The sequence below is a fragment of the Aethalodelphis obliquidens genome, unplaced genomic scaffold (genome assembly GCF_003676395.1).
Source record: "Aethalodelphis obliquidens isolate GAN/ISIS:26980383/991018 unplaced genomic scaffold, ASM367639v1 scaffold19, whole genome shotgun sequence".
NCBI lineage: Eukaryota > Metazoa > Chordata > Mammalia > Artiodactyla > Delphinidae > Aethalodelphis > Aethalodelphis obliquidens.
This window is the reverse complement of record NW_020837963.1, coordinates 4,436,861-4,458,173: the sequence shown is the minus strand read 5'-3', so window position 1 is coordinate 4,458,173 and position 21,313 is coordinate 4,436,861. Positions and strand designations below refer to the sequence as shown.

Genomic DNA, 21,313 nt, shown 5'->3' with positions numbered 1-21,313 from the left:
ACACTTTGTCCATTCATCAGTTGACAGGTCTTTGTTTCCACTTTTTGGCTCTTATGAATAACGCTGCTATGAACAATTGTGTATGTTTTTAAGTGAGTATATGATGCCATTTCCCTTGGGTATACACCTAGGAGTGGAATTGTTGGGTCATATAGTTACTCTGTTTAATCTTTTGAGGAACTGCCAGACTGTTTTCCAAAGTCCACTATTTTACATTCCTCCCATCAATTTATCTACATCTTTGCCAACACTTGTTATTTTTTGTCTTTTTGACTATACATCCCAGTGGGTATAGGCACCTCAGTCAATTTTGTATCCTTAGTGCCTCAAAGAGAATCCAGTACGGGCAGATGCCAATTTATTTGTTGAGCGAATTTGAGAACATTTGTCATTTGGGGTTTCCCAAAATCTGACCTCCTTTCCTTTCTGGGGGGTAATCTAATGATTATTGGGGTGAAGCAGATCCCATTAACAATATAGGTCTCAAAAAATGTCAGCTCCTTACTTTCCCAGACCTGCCTGCAATTCGAGCAAGGAACGTATGTTAAGCTTAGTAAACCTAATGGATCCGCCACAGGCTTCAAAGAGGGAGCCCTAGTAAAACAAAGTAGGTTTGGTGGAGAATCCATTCTGGGGGCAATAACAGCCACTGCAGTGACATCTGGTTTCCAGGAGCAATAGCGCTGGGAGTGCCAATGGTGGATGGTACCTGTGTCCAGTGCTACTGAACTGGAAGTGTAAGCTGAGGTATCCTGTTTTGAACGGTGGTGGTCACCTCCTTCAATGTGTTGTGCTGTGATGTTGGTTGTGATCCTAGCTGCTGCCCAGACTTCCTTGCTCTTGCTTACTGTCGGAGCCTGTTTCTGCAGACTTCCCAGCAATTTTGTCAGCCACCCAATACCCTTTCACAAACTGCCTCTCTCCTTAAGTCAGCAATGTCAGTTTCTTCTGCTGCTTGCAACTAAGAAACTTGAAAGTTACAATGAATCTTGCATGGGTGAGTGGGTGGGGGATGGATTGATCAGTGGATGAAGGCAGCTACCTGGAAACAGCGTTTTGAAGTATGAGTAGAGGTTCCTCAGGCACAAATGTATTCCAGGCAGAACAAAGAGCACAGCATAGGCACTGAGGAATGGGAGAGCATGGTGTATTGGGAAAAACGCCAGGATTTCAGTCTGGCTGGGATATAAGGACAAGGTGGGGAGTGGTGAGGTGTAAAGCTAAAGAGACTAGCCTAGGACAGATTGTGAAGGATCTTTTGGGTTACGCTAAAGAGTCTTGATTCGATCCTTTTAAACAAACTATCAGTTTAATCAACATAGTGACATAATCAGATTTGCATTCAGAAAACACACTATAGGGCTTCCCTGGTGGCGCAGTGGTTGAGAGTCCGCCTGCCGATGCAGGGGACACGGGTTCGTGCCCCGGTCCGGGAAGATCCCACATGCCGCGGAGCGGCTGGGCCCGTGAGCCATGGCCGCTGAGCCTGCGCGTCCGGAGCCTGTGCTCCGCAACAGGAGAGGCCACAACAGTGAGAGGCCCGCATACCACAAAAAAAAAGAAAAAAGAAAAGAAAACACACTATAATTTTTAGAAAATTCTGCCAGGAAAGAGAAAGAATTGGAGGAGAGGAATACCAGAGACGGGAAGACCAATTAAGGAGCTATAGCAAGCATTACAATGAAAGATGCTAAAGTTATGAATCAAGGCAGTGAGCTTGAACAAGAGGAATTAGATCTGAGATATATTAAGGAGGTAGAGGAATCTTTGTCCTCAATATAGGAATTAAGAAGGAAGATCACAGATGACTCCAAGATTTTGGCTTAAGTAAATCAAGAGATGGTGATGCCATTTATGCATGCGTTCCTTCAACAAACATGTAATCATCACTTATTGTGGGAGGTGCTGATACAATGCAGCGAATCAAACAGACCTGTTCCTACCATTGTTGTGGTAACAAGTACTCTACATTAGGCCCCGTTTATGTGTCTTCTCAGGCTTTTTGGGCCTCTTGCTCCTGTCTCAGCTGCCACCATGAGCGACTTAGTTAAGTCCCTTGTGGTTTGACAGCCCAAGGATGACCAGCCACATACCAACAGTCTCTTCCCACCACTTCTGAACTCCAGGGCAGGGACCTGCTTTCTGAGTGACTATCAAAGAATATGGATAACACAACTGGGAAGTATGGGAAAGTTAGCTCCCTGTGGGACAAGCTTTGACCAATGACAAAGAGACAGGAGACAAAGATAAAATTCCTCTCTTCCTTGAATGTTCCAAGGCATGAGTCCTCCATATTGTCTGTCTGGCCAAGTGGTTGCAGCTGTCAAGAGATTGGCTGTATCTCCTCAAGTCTTTCCATGAAGCAGTGTTCAGCACAGTAATGCATCCCTGTGCATAGCTCTCCATTCTTCCTTGCCTTTTCCCTGTTCCTGCCCTGGGATAATATCTCCTAAAGAAAGGACCAGCATCCTTGCATCAGGGTCTGTTTTCTAGGGAACTGGGCTAAAACACACCCAGAAAGGAAAACAGAAGATGATGAGTTTATTTTTCACATGCTTTGAGCTTGAGGGAAAATTATCGATCCATTCAAAAATATGTATTGAGTGCCTCCAGGTATGCTTGAAGTAGGGATAATATGGTGGACAAAATAGACATGCTTCAGTAGGAATATTCTGGTGAACAAAACAGACATGTTTCCTGCTCTTAAAGAGCTTACATTCAGCAGGGAGAAGTGACAAATAATAAGTCACAGTACAGAAATAGTGGACATGATAATTCTAGATAATGATAAAGAGTTTTAAAGAAAACTTTTAAAAGGTGATATGATAGTGTGACTGGAATGCGTGTGTGGAGCGGGTGGTTCTAATCTAGACTGGGTGGTCAAGGGAACAGAGAATAGGTAGACGAAAAAGCCTCTTCCAGAAGGAGGAGCAGGTCTTCCACAGGAGGTGCCTGGGAGAATAGATGTGGAGATAGACATATTTGTCTAGTGTTGGGGTTTAGGTGGAGAGAGGAAATTTGCCCCATTTTAGCTGTGAAATAGTTGGTCTGGACATATGCATAGAAGGTAAAAGGGAGATTGAAGAGAGTAGCAAAGGCATAGGTGAGGCTGTAGATCAGGGACAGGTCAAAGAGTCAGTGGGCAGTATCAGAGCAGGAAAGGTAAGACACTATGTGTATAACCCCTGACACAAAGTGGTCATGGGTCTCTGGAAAAGCCTGGGCCTCGGTTTCTTTAGCTGCAAAATAAGAGCATTGATCAGGCTCCATTACTGTATGAAGGCAAGGAGGAGCTGATATGAAACTTCTATGTAGCTATGTAATTCACCCCTTGAAAGTCACAATTGCAGTCTTTAGAACCCAGTAGTAATTGTCTCTCTCACATCATTAATTACATTCTGGCCACTCATCAGCTAACACAATTGTCAGACTCTTTCAGCAAAATGTCTTTTTCATAGCTGAGGACTCCTTACAGTAAGGACAAACAATTGGGGCTCATTAATTCAATCATTAGGACACTGATTATGCATCTATTGTCTACTCTAGTCAGTTATGTTAAATAAGCTCTTCAGTCTTCATCAGAGCAATTATGCTAATAAGGTTGAAATTTTCTAAGAGTATTATACCTTCATACACTTATCCTGCCTAGCAGCCGCCTGGCTCAGTCAATATTGTCACACACAGACAATTATAATCAAGGCATAAGGCCCTATTGTTGACATCTGACTACCAAGTTATCCCTCTCACAATAGAACTTTGAATAATTTGTCCATTGTTCTTCCAGGGTTTAGACATTGGCCCCTGTTTAGTTTTTTCCAAAATATGGAGATCTCAGATACCATTTAAATGCCTTTATGGGAGTGCTCATTGCACTGCATAATTTTCCAAGTAGTATTTGAACAATCATTGGATTAACTATCCAATGATAAATTATCCAGTAATTCTTTATGCTTTTAAATGTACAGAAAAGAAATATAATATTAATTATCAGATGCCTGGAGAACGATGAGAAATATAATTTGTTTTCTCCAAATGTTTTTCTCTCAACCAGAGCCAGCTTCTCTCCCAATGTCATTACCTTTAAACTAAAAAACCTATTTGTACGTTTTATTTTCTTGAGTGATTTTGGCCATGGAATGAGGACTTTCCACCATGAAAAACCAATGCTTTTATGATAGGCACATAACAGATACCTGATAAATATTTGCTGAAGTTAATTTTTTTCTTGTATATGCTATATTCTTGTCTCCAGCATTTCCCATCAGATATTAAATATTTTTTATCTTAATAAAAATTACCATGTGAATGAGGACTCTGTGTGTGTGTGTGTGTGTGTGTGTGTGTGTGTGTGTGTGTGTAGAGGCAGGTGGACACATCTTCAACATAAGTTCATTTAAAATATCAAATTTCATTGTATTGAGATAAAAATCCAGCTGTGTTGGATTTCTTCATTTACAACAAAAGTAACCCCATACATTTGTTCTTTACATTTTGTACTTAGGTTATCTCATTTAATCAGTTGCAAATAACTGGATCCTTCTTTAAGATGTAGTAATACTCACTGCAACTTAGTTCCACGAGGATGAGCATATATAGAGATTGGATGTTGACAAGATACTCAATAGTTGTACTGAGGGTAACTACAAACTGGAAGGATGGGGCAAAGCTACGTAGAATGCTTGCAGACCTTTGACACACATACAGCCTTTTTCTGCCATACAAATGCTGTATTTCACACTTCTTCAATTACGTGGTATTTTTTATCTTAGGTTGTGGGGAAACAACTGAGAGCAAGATGCTTGCCGTCCTTGTCCTTCAGGAATCTGCAATCTAAATGGTGAGACAAAACACTCACATGAGAAGTTAAAAACCCGCTCAAGACTAAACTAACAGATCAAGACATTACTCGAAGCAAAGTCATGGTATGTAAATCATTCTGACCATGAGAGAAAATTTATAGGTGAGTGATATCCTCTGGGCTGGAGTAACCAGGAAAAGCTTTACAAATTTAGCAGAGTTCTAGCTTTTGAATATGAGTTCTAGCTTTTGAAAAATCAATACATGGATATATATATATAGATATATATATACGTACATATATATGTGTGTGTATATATAAATACACATATATATCTTCTTTAAAACTCTACAGAAGAATTAATGATAAAATTTAAGTTTTCCACTCATGACTTCAAGGTTCTCTTTCTAGAAGCAACCACCATTACCATTTTCCTTATATGTATTTCCAGTACATTTTACTACTTTTAAATAGATTCTGAATTGATTTTGATTTGATTTTTCAGTATCATGCACAACAAAAGGTTAAACAAGGTGTCTATCCATATAAACATAAGACTTACTCAATATAATTTATACAATAGGGACCTACTGATAGGTCTTGAGATACCCTAGTGGATTTCCAAGTTGATTGTTGCCACGGCAATCTCTGCTCCATCTGCCTTCAGTTTCTATCTTGACCCACTTTGGCTTAGATGCATTTCTAGCTGAGAAGGGATGCTCCTTTTCTAAGCCTTTTGGGGACTGCATTGGTAGCCAGATTGCCCCTCCTCCCCTTTCCTCAATCCTACAAATCCTGGAAGGCTTCCTAAATGAAAGAGTTAGGGATCCAAAGTCTGACACTTTGGAGAGATGGTCTTAGACCTCAAGCATATTATCCATTGAATTAATGTGCCCCTCAAAGTACCTAACTCCTGTACTGGGAGCAGATTCTTCTGGAATTCCAGCCAGATCTGCTTCTGTTTCTATTTCTATTCACCCACATAGACAGCCAAATGCACACCCTGGTCACATAGGAGAAAATACTTGTGTGACCCAGGGTAGCTTTTTATAGGCCATTTCATATAAAAACTGTTGGCTGTGTTAGTAGGGAGAAGGACCAAAAACCATAAACAGCCCTCCTACTTCTAAATCGAATAGCCTTTGCCCTAGAACATCCTCCCTGGTGGCTCTGGGAAGCGGAAAGAGAAGTATTAGGATGTGGAACAGCTCCACCGATTGGCTTCCTAGATCCCCTTCGCAAGCTGTTTTTAAAAAGGGGTGAGTAGAGCTGCCTCTAAACTGACAATGGGAGACACCACCCTGGGGGTAAACTTTTGAAGGTAGAATTTCTGCTGAATGGGTTCATCTTAGCATATGTGTTGCAGGCAACAGAAGGGAAGAAAGGATAATGATTATTGGTTTTCTTTTAACTTAGCCCTGTGCTAGTCACTTTCATAATTATTACTTTATTTAATCATCACTCAACTATATTTAAGTAGCTATCATTGCAGGTGAGTTTCACTTGCCAAAGGTCACATATTTGGAGCATGCTCTTCATCACAAACTTTCGATGAGAAAAGTACTTCCATGTTTGAGGAGAGAGATGGAGGAAATGCAGGAGATTTTTAAAGGATATTTGGAAAACCTGTAAGACTCAGAGGATGACCAAGTATCTCTCCACATTCAACTGAAGGTACCCTCCTCAGGGAAGCCTTCACTTCAGAAAAAAATATATTTCAAGAAGTCTTACTGTTTGAAGTGGTCACTTGGTACTTCCTGCTTACTGATTTGAGATCTAAGTTTCTTTTCACCTTCAGTTCTACGGTGCTCTCTGCCTAACACAGTAGGTGCTTAATAAATGCTTGATGTGACTGGTTGGGTTCAATATTTCGGCAGAGGCTCGGGTGTCTGTAAGGTAAAAGTGACAAAGTTACCCGATTGGGGTTATGACTCCACTAGCTTTGCGAAGCCAGCGGCTTAGCGGCTTGTCGTGCAGATGAGCGAGGATGGGGCCTAACAGCGCCTGAACAGTGCAGAAATGAAGGGGAAGGGAAGATAACTCAGCAATTGAGGGGCATCGTGCCAGGCACTTATGTTCTAGACTTCACAAGACCATTCAGAGCATGCATTACTAGCACCATTTTTAACGAAGACAGAACGACGGTTCCGGTTAAAGAAAAATACCTGGCATCCCCTTTCCCTGGCCCTACATCCCAGAAAAGATCTCAGCCCTGGGCTTATTTACATCTCGGACCCCGCCCCCGTTTACCACCACGAGGGCCCCGCCCACTCATTCGCAGAAGGGCGCGCCCAGAGCGGGTCCGGTACCCGAGCTTCTGCAGAAACCTCTTCTGCCCGTGGCTCGTCCCGTCCTCTGGGCTTCCCCGGGGATGAGCACGTATCCACTCCCGGCTTGACTACTGAAGGTGGGCCAGGCGGCCCCCGACAGGCCCCACCCAGTGGCGCTGGCGAGAGACCGGGAGGGAGGTCAGGGCCGAGGTAGTGAGGGACGGGTGGTCGTTAGCGCAGCAGGTTACGTGCCTTCCCCTCCCCTTCCCAGAGCCTCTCGTGGGACCGCGCAGGAGACTAAGCCAACCGAAACCGCGGGCATCACACCCTGCCCACTCCTCCACCGCCCCGCCGGCCACGCCTCGCCTCACGCTCTACGGGGGAGGCGGGACCAATCAGCGAGCGACGTCTCCCTTCCGATTCGAGGCCCCCGACGCGCGGCTCACACCCCGAGCACCCCGTGCGCTGATTGGCTGCACGCGCCGCCGGTCCGGCCGGGGGGGCGGGGCGGCCGAAGGGAAAGGAGGTGGGGAGGTAGTGGCCCGCGACTCTCTGAGCCCCGCTCGCGCCCCGGCCTTTCCCGGGCGCTCGGCCTCCTTCTTTTCCTCCTCCGTTCTTCCGTACGCGCCGAGCGCTGCGCTCGGCCGGCGTGCCTCGCGCCCTAACGGGCGGCCGGGGGCGCCAATCAGCGGGCGGCAGGGTGCCAGCCCCGGGGCTGCGCCGGCGAATCGGCGGGGCTCGCGGCCCGGGGTGGGAGGCGGGTCTACCGCTCGGCCGCGGCGGCGGAGGAGCAGCTCCCAGCCAGCAGCCAGCGAGCGCCGAGCGAGCCGCCCGGAGGTGGGTGCGCCGCGCCGCTGCGGCCGGCAGCGGAGGGCGCAGGGCGGAAGCGGAGGTGGGCCGGCGGGCGCAGCGGGGGAGGACTCGGCCGTCCCGGCCGCCCGGGGTGGGGGCGAGGCGGGCGCGCGCCCGAGGGGAGGAGGGGCGGTGGCGGGACGCGCGTCCCCACCCCCTCCTTCCCGCGGGCGGCGTCCGGGCCCGCGCCCCCTCCTCGCGCGCCGGGGTCGACTGCCGGGCTCCGGCTGGGGGGCGGGGCGGGTGGCCGGGCGGCCGCGAGAGTGATTTCAGTCCTGCCTCCAATCGCCCATTCCCCTCTCCCCTCCCAGCCCCTCATCCCATTCGGAAGAGGAAGGAACAAAAGGTCCCGGACCCCCGGCTCTGACGGGGCGGGACCCGGAGCCTCGGTGCAGGTAACGCCGCGGCGCCCGGCGGGCCCATGGGGCTGGGGTGTGTCAATGTGGGGCTCGGGTCGGTGAGGCTCGCCGCGTCACCTGGCCTCGGGGGCCGGGGGCTGGGGTGTGGCGAGGTCGGGGCCGCGGGGCGCCGGGCCCTCGGGGTGCGGGAGCGCAGGGCGGGGCAGCCGGAGGGACGGGGCCGGCAGCCGGAGGGACGGGGTCGGCAGCTGGAGGGAAGGGGTTGGCGCTCGGAGCTGCCGCCCGCCCGCTGCCCGGGGCGGGGGCCGGCTGTGGCCTGTCCCCTGCGCCGCGAACACACTCGGTAGTTTGTGGTTGTGATTTGCAAAGCCCGGAGGGACGGAGCTCTGGTTTCGGGAGTTGTTGGGAAGCCGAGTTAGGAGCGTGCGATACTTTGCTTCCACTTTTTTTTTTTTTTTTTTTTTTTGGTGCTGTAACCTTTGTTAACCATTCTGGTCTCGGGGTTCAGAATCGCTTGTGTGTGCTCTCACACAAACACGCACACGGCTGATACTCTGTCCAGATCCTTCTCTACTCGCTTGTGAAAGTTGCTCTGTGAGCGGAGCCTATTTGTTTTTATCACACGCCTTTAGAGAGCACGCTGATTGATTTCACGTATTTCAAACTTGGTTTTCAAATCTGCAACTTTGTTTTGTTCTCTCCTGGGGGATACTGCCCTTGGGTTGAGTACTTTCGTCTTTTACTTACTTAACCGTTTTGTGGTTATGGTTTCCTTTTGATCCTAAACAAAAGAAAGACAGTACTTAGGTTAGTTTTGTTATTTCTTTCTCCTGACCCTTTAAAAGCTAAATACTACCGGTTTGTTGTCAACTAAACCTTTATTTAAAAAGAAAAAAATTTCCAGGTAAAACGAAAATGAAGTAGCATTTTCCATCTAAGTCCTGGCATGTTTGTTACAGTTTGGAGTATCCTAAATTTTGGTGTTTTAAACTTTTAAAACGACGCAAGTAATTAATAAATAAACAAGTGATCACGCAAACTCCATTTTTCCAAAAATGGTCCCTGAAATTTGAATTAATTTCCAGAATTCTGAATGATTAGTTCCTTTTCTTCTGATTTCATGTGAATTGAACCTTCACCACTGATTGTAAGGGTGATTTCCTTGAGACTAGTAAGATAATACATTTTCTATTATTCTGAAAATACATTAGCTAATTTTCTAGTTTTGATACCCTTTAAAAAAAAGTTTTTCTCACATACATGTGTAAGGTAAATAATTAAATTAAATTTGGTAAGTTTTGATGTGAATAAATAAGTGAAGCAAATATACACAGAGATGGGAGAAATAATGTAAAATGGATTTCATAAATGTATCATGGTTGGAGGATTTTTTTTTCATTTGCCTTAAAAAACCATACAGGGTATTGATAGAATTTTCTCCACCAAAAGGTCATTTAGAAAACATTTATATTAAATTCAGGAAGTAACACTGATTTTATTTTTAAAGTTCCTTAGTGTTTTTTTTTTTTTTTTTTGCCATAAAATTAGCTGTGGTAGTAAGTAAGAATAGTTCAAGTCTATGGGCATATCTAAGGTGATTACCCACTTACACTCTTAATGTTAAAATTGAGTTTAAAGTAGTTCATTGGTCTGTTTTAATTAATGTAATGTGATTGGTAACATCCATTTCTGGACTTGTTTTAGTAAGAAATTGCTGTTAGAACTTGGTTTTTATACTCCGTTCTTACCTTGTACAGTGATTTCACATTATAGGAGTTCAACAAAGTTTGGTTTTTCAAGGCTGTAAGTTAACCTGTGCCTAGTCATAAATGGTCAGATCTCTACACACACAATCTGTAAGGTTCATGAAATAAGAATCTTGTAAGGAACTGTGCAGAGTAATTTCCTGTTGTTTGTGGCTTGTCAGGCTTGGTGTGTGCTTTAACTCTTAAGTAGGAATTTGGGGATAGTTTTGTATATTTCAGCAGAAATTCTCTTTAGTAAGAACAAAGGTTGTTTCTACTTCAAGATGGCAAAAGGTCCCCTTTTCATTTTCATATTGTAAATATTACAGACATGTTGCTAAAAGTTTGTTACTTCACATTGGGGGAAAATCCGTGAGTGAAAAATAGTTTAGTTACATAACCTGCTGATCAAAGACCTATTGAATTTTTACATTTTGCAAATATTTTCAGCTTTGGCTTTTCTAAAGGTGTGAAAGCACTCCTTATTCTTGTTTGGTTTTGATTTTGTTGGCTTTGTACTTTAGGACTTCTCGTTTTGTAGCAGCTTTTTTACACAGGTGTTTTTGTAATGCATATAAAAGTCGTATTTAGTGCAGTCTGGCAGATGGAGTCTCATTCTTATTCTTGGGACAAGAGTCATTTTTAGAGGATGGCGGGGGGCATGTCTTTTGATGGGAGTAGAGGAGCCATTTTTATCTGTAAGAGGAAAGATTGTAAGTATTGCATTGTAAAGGTATGTCAGAAAATGTGAAATAAAAAGATTTCAAAACCAGTTCAGGAGAGGTTATGCATTTATTCAACAACTAACTTGTATTTATTGAACAGGTAACATTTATTCATTTATTAAACAGTAAAACAGCCTTTTGCTGTGTGTCAGGCCCTGAACTAGGCAGTGAAGTAACAGGGAACAAGTGTATCCCTGTTCCTTGATGGGATTAGAAAAGTGGAAAATCTTCATATCTCCTTGTCCTGTCCTCCAGTGTTTAGAGTAGGAAGATCATGTTAATGTACAAATTCAGGACTGAGCCAATTCCTAACGTATGCTTGCACGGCTTTCTTTTGAGTTTAGAGGACAGCACTAGGGAAGGTGTCACGTGTTAACTCATATTGTCACCGGGAATAGGTAGTGTATTTTTTGGGGGTGGGGGAACTTGTCACCATTTTTGCACAATCTCTACAAATTGAAGATATGACTAGTCTTTCAGAAGTATATTTGTTGCTGAGCAGGTGAACACTTGTAGAGCTAAGCCTAATTTGGCCTTAGTTTGATTATCCATTGCCTTTTATAGAAACCGGTTAGGGAAAGAAAGCAAACCTGAATCGGTCAGGTTCTAATGAAAGTATCAGAAATAAAGTATAAAAACAATTAGCTAAACCGAGAAAAAGGATTGGGCTGCAATCTTGTGTAATGGAAAGGCCCTGGGTTTTGGCGTCAGAGAGACCTAGGCGTATAGTCAGTTTCTCAGTCACTGTATTGGGCAAATTACTTAACTCCTGAGCCTTGGTTTTCTGATTGAAAATGGAGGTAATAACACCTTCCTCTTAAGGTTATTACATACAAAGAGTAAATGATTGTGATGAAGATACCTAAGCACAGTGCCTCAGACTAAGGGTCTTCTCAGAAGACCTTTGTTCTCTTCTGGTTGTAGCTTTCACTTGTTTTCTAATTCAGATGATTTTCCTACACTCTTCTCCTTGATCTATTATAAAATACATTTGAGAAACAGACACTTAGCGAAAAGGTCTAAGGTAGGCAAATTGTCCTAGTCCATACCTTTCAGTTCTAGTCATAGGAGAGAGATTGTGACCCTTAATTAGAACCTGTTGGCATTTATTTCAAATGTTTCTAACAAGCAAAGTTATCTTGCTTCTAAACCCATAGTAGATTAGAGACAAGTAGATTGTGGGTCATGTGGGAGGTTGAGGGGAGTCTAGTGAGGGGTGGGGTAGGAGGATGGGGAACTGTTAGCCTACTGTCTATTTTAAGGAAAAACAGATAACAGACTGGTGAGGATAATGGAGATAATCTACAAGACACAAAAAACGAATACTCAGAGCCTAACTAGCATGTCTGGAACCATTCAGTGCAGGACCAGACCTGAAAACATAGTAATGAAAGTTCATCGATTAGATTAAATCATATTTGGGAAAATCTATTTAAAGAGAGCGGTAATCTACATAATATACTTTAGATTGTCATTCGGGATGATTAACAAATGTTCTTAAAGGGGTAGAACATGGTTCTAATGACTTATGACAGATCCAAAGTACCTGCTCTGACCAAGGTGCTTTTCATTTGTTTTGCCATTCAGAGTGCCTTGATTCCAGACTGAAAAATCTTTCATGCTAGGCCATTAGTAAAGAAAGGTGATCTAAATGGTGTTGCACCCCAGGCCACACCTTTTCTTCGGAGTAAGTCATTTTTTTGTCAGTCTGCAGGGGTGTCGTGTACAACTTTTCACTCAGGTTTTAGGATAAAGTATGCTAGAGATTTCTAGGACTGAACAAGTGTGGACAGTTGGCTAGTCTGTCTGTTGGGGGCTTCATGCTTCTTTTATGTGACTTCTTTCCAATATTAGCCTTGGTAATTTTTTTTGATCCTCATCTTTCCTATCTCAGGGTTACTTTCTAAACCATCTACTCCATCAAATATTAATTGGTGACCTTGTAATTTATAGCCTTAGCTATTTGGAAAAAAGAAAAGGGTCTTTTGTTTTTAAACCAGTAGTACAAAAGTTATCCAGCCTTTTTTGTTTAAAAATGCACAGTTTGAGGCTTATTGCTTATCTCTGATCAATTTTTTAAATTTATTCCATTTTATTTATTTTTGGCTGTGTTGGGTCTTCTTTGCTGCGCATGGGCTTTCTCTAGTTGCAGCGAGCAGGGGCTACTCTTCGTTGCGGTGTGCGGGCTTCTCATTGTGGTGGCTTCTCTTGTTGCGGAGCACTGGCTCTAGGCGCGTGGGCTTCAGTAGTTGGCAGCATGTGGGCTCAGTAGTTGTGACTCGCAGGCTCTAGAGCGCAGGCTCAGTAGTTGTGGCACACGGGCTTAGTTGCTCCGCGGCATGTAGGATCTTCCCAGACCAGGACTTGAACTTCACCGTGTCCCCTATATTGGCAGGTGGATTCTTAACCATTGCCCCACCAGGGAAGCCCTCTCTGATCAATTTTGATCATTACTCCAGGTTGATATAATTGTGATGTGTTCAATTAGGACATATTTCAATGCTGATTATAGGTAGACATCTCAAGGATAGCTCTGAGCTTCAATTTCAGTAATTTCATGTAGGGAGAATGTAATTTTGCCAAGCCAGATGGATTTAGACCCTGCCTCTGGTTTGGCTAGTTAACCAGAAATATTAAGGTAGTTAAGGTAGTTGTGGCTCACATATGTGCCTTACATTCTAGAGTGTGTACGCGTTCCTCTTAGATATAAGTGAGCCACACTGACAGGACAGATGCCTGATAATTTAGATCTTTAAGTTTGTGCTTTTAAGAAAATAAGTCCTGAAGTGATTCATTCTCATTAAAATTTGTGAGTTTACTGTCAACTTGTCACAAATTCTTCCAGATAGTTCTGTAATTTTCAAAATCTCAGAATTACTTTGGCCTCAAGACTAGAACAGTGGAAAGTGAGTGCAGACTTTAGTTTTGATCTGTTCAGCACACATGTCCAGTTTGCATCTGAAAACCTGTAGTGCCCTACTGTGACCTCCCTTCTCTTTCGGCGGGAGGGCATAGCTTCAGGTTTAATGGCTGAAGAATAACTGGGAGGAGCCACTGGAAGTTCATCAGATTTATTACCTTGAGTCTTTCAGTTCAGAAACTCGATCTGAGGAAGTAGCATAGTAAATCTGTGATCTTGTAGTTTGCCCGTTGAAGATAAAGTACATTTGCATATGCTACTTCAGCTTTTCCAAAAATTCTATAACGGGATAATGGTTATGGACTTGCAAATATTAAGGAAATGCTCCGTCTTAATCATCCTTCATTATAAAATGTGGGGAGGTGAATCTGGTTTTCAAAGTTCACAGAATAAACTCCTGATGAATGGTGCAACGGAAGCTGGGCCCATGGGCTTTCTTCCTTGATTTGAATGAACTATGGAAACTTTTTTGTTGACTAGAGGCGCTCTATCTATGGCAGTGAATGCAAATTTTTCATGTTTAGACCAACCTTTTACTTTGTAGACAGGTGGTTAGGCTGTAGTTCATGTAAGCCTGCCAATTAAACTTTTCTTTATAAAATGTTTTAAGTATCAGGAGGGTTCCGCTTTTGCCTGAGGTTTGTGCGTTGGCCATATTTGCTCTAAACTAGTTTTCAAACCTAATGCACACACATACCTTTACGCACACAACAGCAACCAGAGAGAAGGCTCCTACCAGCAACAGCAACAGCATTATGCAGAATCTCAAAATGTAAGGGAAGTGACAGTTGCTGAAGCCCTGCCTGCTCAGTTTTCCTCTCATTCTTTGGCCCCCAGGAAGCCTTTGAAGCTCTAGAGGAGTAGTAGATCGTAGAGAAGAAACTTTCTGTAGACCCACACCATTCAATATAGTGGACACCAGCCACATGTGGCTATTTAGCACTTGAAATATGGCTTCTGTGACTGAGGAAGTGAATGTTGAATTTAATTTTAATTAATTTTAATTTAATAGAAAGTTGTGTTGGGCAGTGCTACTCTAGCCTTTGCTTTAACTGCACTTTTACACCCTGAGGACTTGTACCCAGTTGATGTGGGTGTAATTTGTTGCTTCAGCAGAAGGTCAATACAGACTCTGGGAGTTTGAAGGGAGATTGGAGTACTGAATATTTGTGCTGATTTGAGTCTGGGCTTGTGTAGTCTCTTAATAGTTGGATCCTTTTTCACAGTCCAGGGATGATAAACTAGTATGTAGTTTTATGTTTACAAGCTGAATATAGACCTATGGATTCCACACAACTCATTAAAGGTGAAAGGAATGTAACTCAAGTAAAGAACAGATAGAGTCTCTTTACACAGCAGTCCCCATATAATGGGGACTTTCACTGAAGTAATGACCTGCTTTTAGGGTTAAATTCAAGCTCTAACATTACGTTTTAACAGTCCATAAAACTGAACACATGAATGTTTTCTCTTTGCTTTTAAAAGGCACATTACCCATCGCTCTCCATGGGGCCAACTTAGGTTTCCAGTTGGCAGTGTCTTTCCTTACTAGCGTACAACTTTGGGAAAAAAGCATAGTTACAGTGAGAATTGAGAAATCTGGGTTTTTTTTGGTTGTTGTTCTTAAAACTAGTTTTTACTTTTTTTTTTTTTTTAATGCTTTCTATTGTCCTGGTTTCTTTGACTAAAACAATTATAAAAATCCAGGTCATTAGTAAACGTGTGATACATGTTTAAATGTGGATGGCCAAAAATCTAATAGTGATTTTATACTATTTCAGCAGGAACTTAGGTGTTCGTTATGAGGCAGCACCATCACATTTCAAGTATTTTATGTTGAAATATCTAACTTGATTTTCTTTTGAAATAAATATTTATATAGGTATTTGGAGAATGTTTTGTATTTGCAGTTTGAAGATATTTGAAATCTACATTTACTTTCTATACTTAATGACTTCCTTTGTTCTAAACTTGAACCTTGTGAAGTGTTTTTTGCCACTCTTTTTCATATTCGCCTTCCTGCTGCCCTTTTAGAAGTCATCACTGAATTCTGAATTGCCAAGTTTAGCAGTCTTTTCTCCATTATCGTACTACTTTCTTCAGTGTTTTTGCATCATTGACTATACTCTCTTTATCTAGATTTCTAAAAAATCACCTAAAGAGACATAGATTAGGCCCATTCCTCCTGCTACAAATGTTGGATAAAATGTAAAACATTTTTGGTTTTTATATATATATAGCTGATCTAGAGAGGGAGGGGTGAGAGGGAGAGAAAAGTCCCCAGGTACCAGAAATTTAGAAAATCAGTTAGTGTCAAGGAAAAGCTGGCCTTGGGGCATTTATTAGATAAATAATTCAGTAGCTGGGGCTGGGGTTGTAATGCCATTTGGGGAAAGGAGATAAAATTCTGGGAACTGTATACTAAAATATATATATATCTATATCTCTGTTCCGATATCATTGAAACTTCTGTGGCCTCTGAGAAAAACAAGCCTCAAGCTTCTCTATGGAAAAACTAGAAAAACACTAGTTTGTAGTGTTTTTGTAGAGGGACTTAAATATCACATGAAGGCCAAGCAGGGTAAATAAAAAGCAGACACTAGCTAGATGTAGCATAGTGGGTTTTTTAAATAGGTAATACATTATTGTATTCAGATTCAAAATTCCAAATTCAAAAGATACAAAAGGATATACAGTGAAAAGTCTCTTTGCCAGCCTGTCCCTGCCACCCAGTTGCCTTTCCAAAGGCAAGTAGCATTACTAGATTTTCTTGTATTGCTCCAGAGATTTTATGCATATGTGAGCAACTTTGTGCATATATTACCTTTTAGTACAAAAAGTGGTTCTGTATTTTGCTTAATAATGCATCTTGTAGATTATTCCATGTCAGTACATAATGAGTACTTTTAAACTTTTTCTTTTGGTTGCACAGTATTCTTCTGTATGGGTGTCTATAATACATTTCATCAGTCCTCTGTTGATGGACATTTATTTCCAGTCTTGTGGTATTAAAAATAGTGCTGTAATAAATAACTTTGTTTATACATCATTATACACATACATAGGATAGATTTCTAGAAGTAGGTCAGAGGATATCTACATTTGTATTATTTATTTTAGGGAATGTACTTTATTCATTTTTTGAATAGGTAGTAAGAGCACATGGTGCAAAATTCAAAAGGGACAAAATAGTAAATATTTCAGATCTCTTAACTCCTGCTACCCAGTTCTGTATCCTTCTAGAGCTGCTCTGTTCAATAGTTAGCCACTAGCCACATGTGGCTCTTGAACACTTGAACTGTAGCTAGTCCAAATTGAGATGGGCTGCATTTGTAAAATACACACTAGATTTTTAATAATTAATTAAAAATAGAGTGTAATATATCTCCATTTTTAATACTGATTACACATTGAAATAATATTTTCGAGATATAGTAGGGTATATTAATACAATTATTAAAATGATTACTTTTAACTATTTTTACTTTTTTAATGTAGCTAATAGAAAATTTACAATCACATGTGTGGTTTGCATTCTATTTCTGTTGAATGGCTCTGGCTTAAAGAAATTCCATATATATATATAAACAAGTCTGAATGCATGAGAATTCCTCTTATCAGGCCGGGTTTTTTTTCCTTTGCATTATAATCTGTAGCGTCAGAAATCTCGACGTTGGTTAAAACATACCAGGTGGTTCTTTACTGTCACATTTACTCTCAGCATTTACCATGATCATAGTGGGTCTCATCAGTGAAAGTCATGCTTCCATTGACTTTTACGATGTTTGTCCACTTTAGAGAGAAGCCTGATATTACTCTTTTTTAAAAAAAAATTAATTAACTTATTTATCTTTGGCTGCGTTGAGTCTTCGTTGCTGTGAGTGGGCTCTCTCTAGTTGCGGTGAGCGGGGCCTACTCTTCGTCGCGGTGCGCGGACTTCTCGTTACGGAACACAGGCTCTAGGCGCATGGGCTTCAGTAGTTGCAGCATGTGGGCTCATTAGTTGTGGCTTGCGGGCTCTAGAGTGCAGGCTCAGTAGTTGTGGAGCACGGGCTTGGTTGCTCCGCGGCATGTGGGATCTTCCCAGACCAGGGATTGAACCTGTGTTCCCTGCATTGGCAGGCAGATTCTTAATCACTGTGCCACCAGGCAAGTCCCCTGATATTACTTTTGCTACATGTTTTTGAACCTGCTCCAATCTGCACTGGTTGCCTACACCTAGTACACAGCAGTTGTCCTCGGATCCCCCTTCACTGTCATTTTATGGGGTTCACTGTCATCTTATGGGGTTCCTTAGCCTTTCTCCTTTGTTAGATCTCCTATTCTTTTGCTCTCCTTTCTTTTGATGAAACATATCCTTCAGGACTTCCTTTGAGAGAGAGTGTGTGTGGAAAATATTTGGAGATGTTACATGTCTGAAAATACCTTTATTCGATCCTGGGTGGGTAATAGAATTCTAGGTTAAAAATAATTGTTTTTCAGAATCATGAGGGCATTGCTCTGTTGACTTCACTTAGTGTTACTGTTGCGAAAATCAAATCCATTCTGATTCTTTTCTGTATGACCTTTCAAAAAATTTATCCCTGGAGACTTTTGGCTCTTCTTAGCATTCAGAAGTTTCATAGCCACCAACCTTGACGTGGATGTGTTTCATCCATTGTCCTGGGGTCTTGATGGGCCTTTTCAATCTGGAAGCTCCCATCTTTCAGTTCAGGGGATATTTCTTGATTTCTTTGACTGATAATCCCCCCCCCCCGCCCCATCATCTCTGATGTCTTTCTGGAAGTTCTGTTTGGACATTTGACCTCCTGAACTGGTCCTCTAATTTTCTTCATTTTTCTCCACTATTTTCCATCTTCTTGTTCTGCTTTCTGGGAGATTTCCTATACTGTATCTTCCCACACTTCTGTTGTACCCCCCCCCCCCCATTTCTGCTATCAAGTCATCCAAGAGCTTTTCTTTTACACTTTGAATGTTCCCTTTGTAAAGTATGTTTCCTTTGTAGAACATGCTGCTCTTGCTTCAGGGTTGCTATATTCTCTCTTGTTTCTCTGGGTATAGTGATGATTTTGACGATGTTTTCTTTCTCTGTATAGTCTCAGACTTCTTGAAGGTTGCATTTTTCTGTTTTTGCTTGCATTTTTTCTCAGATAAACCAAGTAATTCTTGATTAAGAAGGTGGGGTCTAAAAAGCTGATTGGAAACTAAGCATGTGGGTCTTCTTTCAGTTTCACTGTAGAGTGATCTGAGTGGACCGTTTGTTGGTAAACTCTCAATATTAGTATCTGTATGTTTTTCCTCCTGGGTTGGTCAGGTAACCCAGAGAGGAGTCTTGATCTGACTAAATGGGTAAAGGTCTGGCTGCTAGTATCTTGGGAGCCAGAACTCAGTGGAGGAGGGGGTTGGGAGTGTCTGCTTTTAGTGTGCTTATGTTCATTTACTCCCTCTCTTCTCCTAACGGGACCCAGGCCATCTCCTAGTACAGGTAGACTGTTTTACTCTCTGCCAAGAATAAACATTTAGTCTTCTGGAGAGGAGAGGAGCAGTTACCCAGTGGCATAGAGTGGGGAAGTGGATCTAAGTATCTGATTGCTTCTCAAATATCCCTCACCCAATCCTGCCTATTTTATCTCCTTCCTCCTTCTGGCCCTCAGTTCCTGCTGTGACTGGTGGTGTCTGCTACTTAGCCTTTTGAGAATTCTGCTGTGTAAATCAGGATGTTTCTCCACAGGTAGCCTAGAGTTAGTAAGTAGTCTCTGATCTGTTCACAGTTATTACTCATCCATCCATTTTCCAGTTATCAAAATTTTGCTTGTTTTCTTCTTACTCTTCTCCCTATCCTCATGAAATAGTCTTTTCTTTTTTCTTTTTAAATTCCTTTATTGTGTGTTGAGTTTGTTTTTTGTTTGCTGTCTTCACTTGCAATCCACTGATTAAAGTTTTCCATTAAAAATTTTTAAGGATAACCCTCTGAAAGAATTGGAATAGAATGTATAACTCCAAATCAGTGGGGATGAGGCGGTGGAAATAAAGAATATGTGATCATTCAACTAGAAGGCAGGAAAGGAGAAAAAAGAAGCAAAGAAATTGCTTAGGAATTAGAAAACAAAATAAGATGATAGAAAATAAGCTTAAATATCTCCATAAACCAATATATAATTTCAGATTAAGCTTGCTGGTTAATGGAGAATGAAAAATTAAAAATTAACTAAATGCTTTTTATTAGTAGATACACTTGAAACTATGATGACACAGTTTTAAAGTAAAGGGAAAAGATGCAAAAAGATGTACTAGGCATAAACTCCATTTGGGCTGCTGTAACAGAATTCCATAGACCGGGTGCCTTATAAAAACAGAAATCTATTTCTCACAATTCTGGAGGCTGGGAATTCCAAGTTCAAGGTGCCAGCAGATTTGGTGTCTGGTGAGGGCTCGCTTCCTACTTCATAGACAGCTATCTTTTTGCTGTAACCTCATATGCCAGAAGGGGGCAAGGGAATTCCCTGGGGTGTCTTTTATAAGGGCATTAATCCCATTCATGAGGGCTCCACTCTCATGACCTAATCACTTCCCAAAGGCCCCACCCCCAGATACGATCACATTGGAATTAGGTTTCAACATGTGAATTTGGGTGCAGGGCAGGGCAGGTGTGGTAGGGACAGTCTATAGCAGTCTATACGGTAACATTAGCAGAATTATAAGGGTAAGTCAACAAATGTGTAATAATCATTGTAGGAGATTTTAACATACCTCACAGTAATTTAAGAAGAGATAGGTAAAAAATAAGGTTTTACAGCACTGGAAATGTGCAGTTAGCAAGCATGCAACAATTACAAATATATTCTTTTCTGGTACACATGGAATTTTACAAAACTTGGTTATGTACTAGACCTCAGAGCAAATGTTGACAAATTCCTAAGAATTTGTACCTTAAAAATCATGTCCTTGGACCCTAGTGCAGTTAAGTTAGAAACATAACAGGAGGATAGCAACAACAGCTCCCAAATCCACAGTTGTATGCTGGAAAAAACATACTTCTAAATTTAAGAGCAACTCATAAAAATTAGAAAATGTTTAGGATGATGAAAATACTATCAAAACTGGGATACAGGGCTTCCCTGGTGGCACAGTGGTTGAGAATCCGCCTGCCGATGCAGGGGACACGGGTTCATGTCCTGGTCCGGGAGGATCCCACATGCCGCTGAGCTGCTAGGCCCATGAGCCATGGCCGCTGAGCTTGTGCGTCCGGAGCCTGTGCTCCGCAACGGGAGGGGCCACAACAGTGAGAGGCCCACGTACCGCAAAACAAAAAACAAAAAAACAAAGAAAACTGGGATACAACAAAAGTTCATTTGCCTATCTAGGAAACTTACAACCTTAAATGTGTATTAAAGAATTAAGAATGTTTACTTAGTAAAGAAAAATAAGTTAACTATACAATGTAATGAGTTAGAAAAAGGAAGGAAATAAAGTTGAGAAATATTAATAGGGGAAAAATAGATATAACTGGAACAACTAAGCATAAGGTGCTAAGTTGAAAAGACTAAGTTTGATAGAGGAGGAAGAGAAGGCACAAATGTGTTAGAAATGAAAAAGGGATAGGACTGCGGCCAAATTGAGATTTCAAAACTAAGAACACTGAGC

The 21,313-nt window shown here is 41.9% G+C and overlaps 2 protein-coding genes across 6 annotated transcripts in view; one reads left to right on the top strand and one right to left on the bottom strand.

Annotated features, from left to right (window-relative positions):
* Positions 1–1,541: 1,541 nt before the first annotated feature.
* LOC113626692 (proline-rich protein HaeIII subfamily 1-like) lies at positions 1,542–14,423 on the bottom strand. The gene is made up of 6 exons (XM_027118390.1): positions 14,367–14,423; positions 8,397–8,665; positions 7,440–8,224; positions 7,108–7,244; positions 6,530–6,687; positions 1,542–4,830 (listed from the first exon to the last, which is right to left on the bottom strand). The coding sequence occupies exons 1-5, from the start codon at positions 14,421–14,423 to the stop codon at positions 6,661–6,663; spliced, it is 1,275 nt and encodes a 424-aa protein (XP_026974191.1). The 3' UTR covers positions 1,542–4,830; positions 6,530–6,660.
* SMAD2 (SMAD family member 2) overlaps positions 7,793–21,313 on the top strand; it is a 100,254-nt gene continuing 86,733 nt past the window's right edge. For 2 of the 5 annotated variants that reach the window (XM_027118453.1, XM_027118449.1), the window contains exons 1-2: positions 7,793–7,905; positions 8,232–8,315. The gene's annotated coding sequence lies outside the window, so the exon portion shown is untranslated. Of the gene's footprint in view, positions 7,961–8,231; positions 8,316–21,313 lie in introns of all 5 variants that reach the window. The other 3 variants (XM_027118450.1, XM_027118451.1, XM_027118452.1) reach the window with 3 other exon arrangements.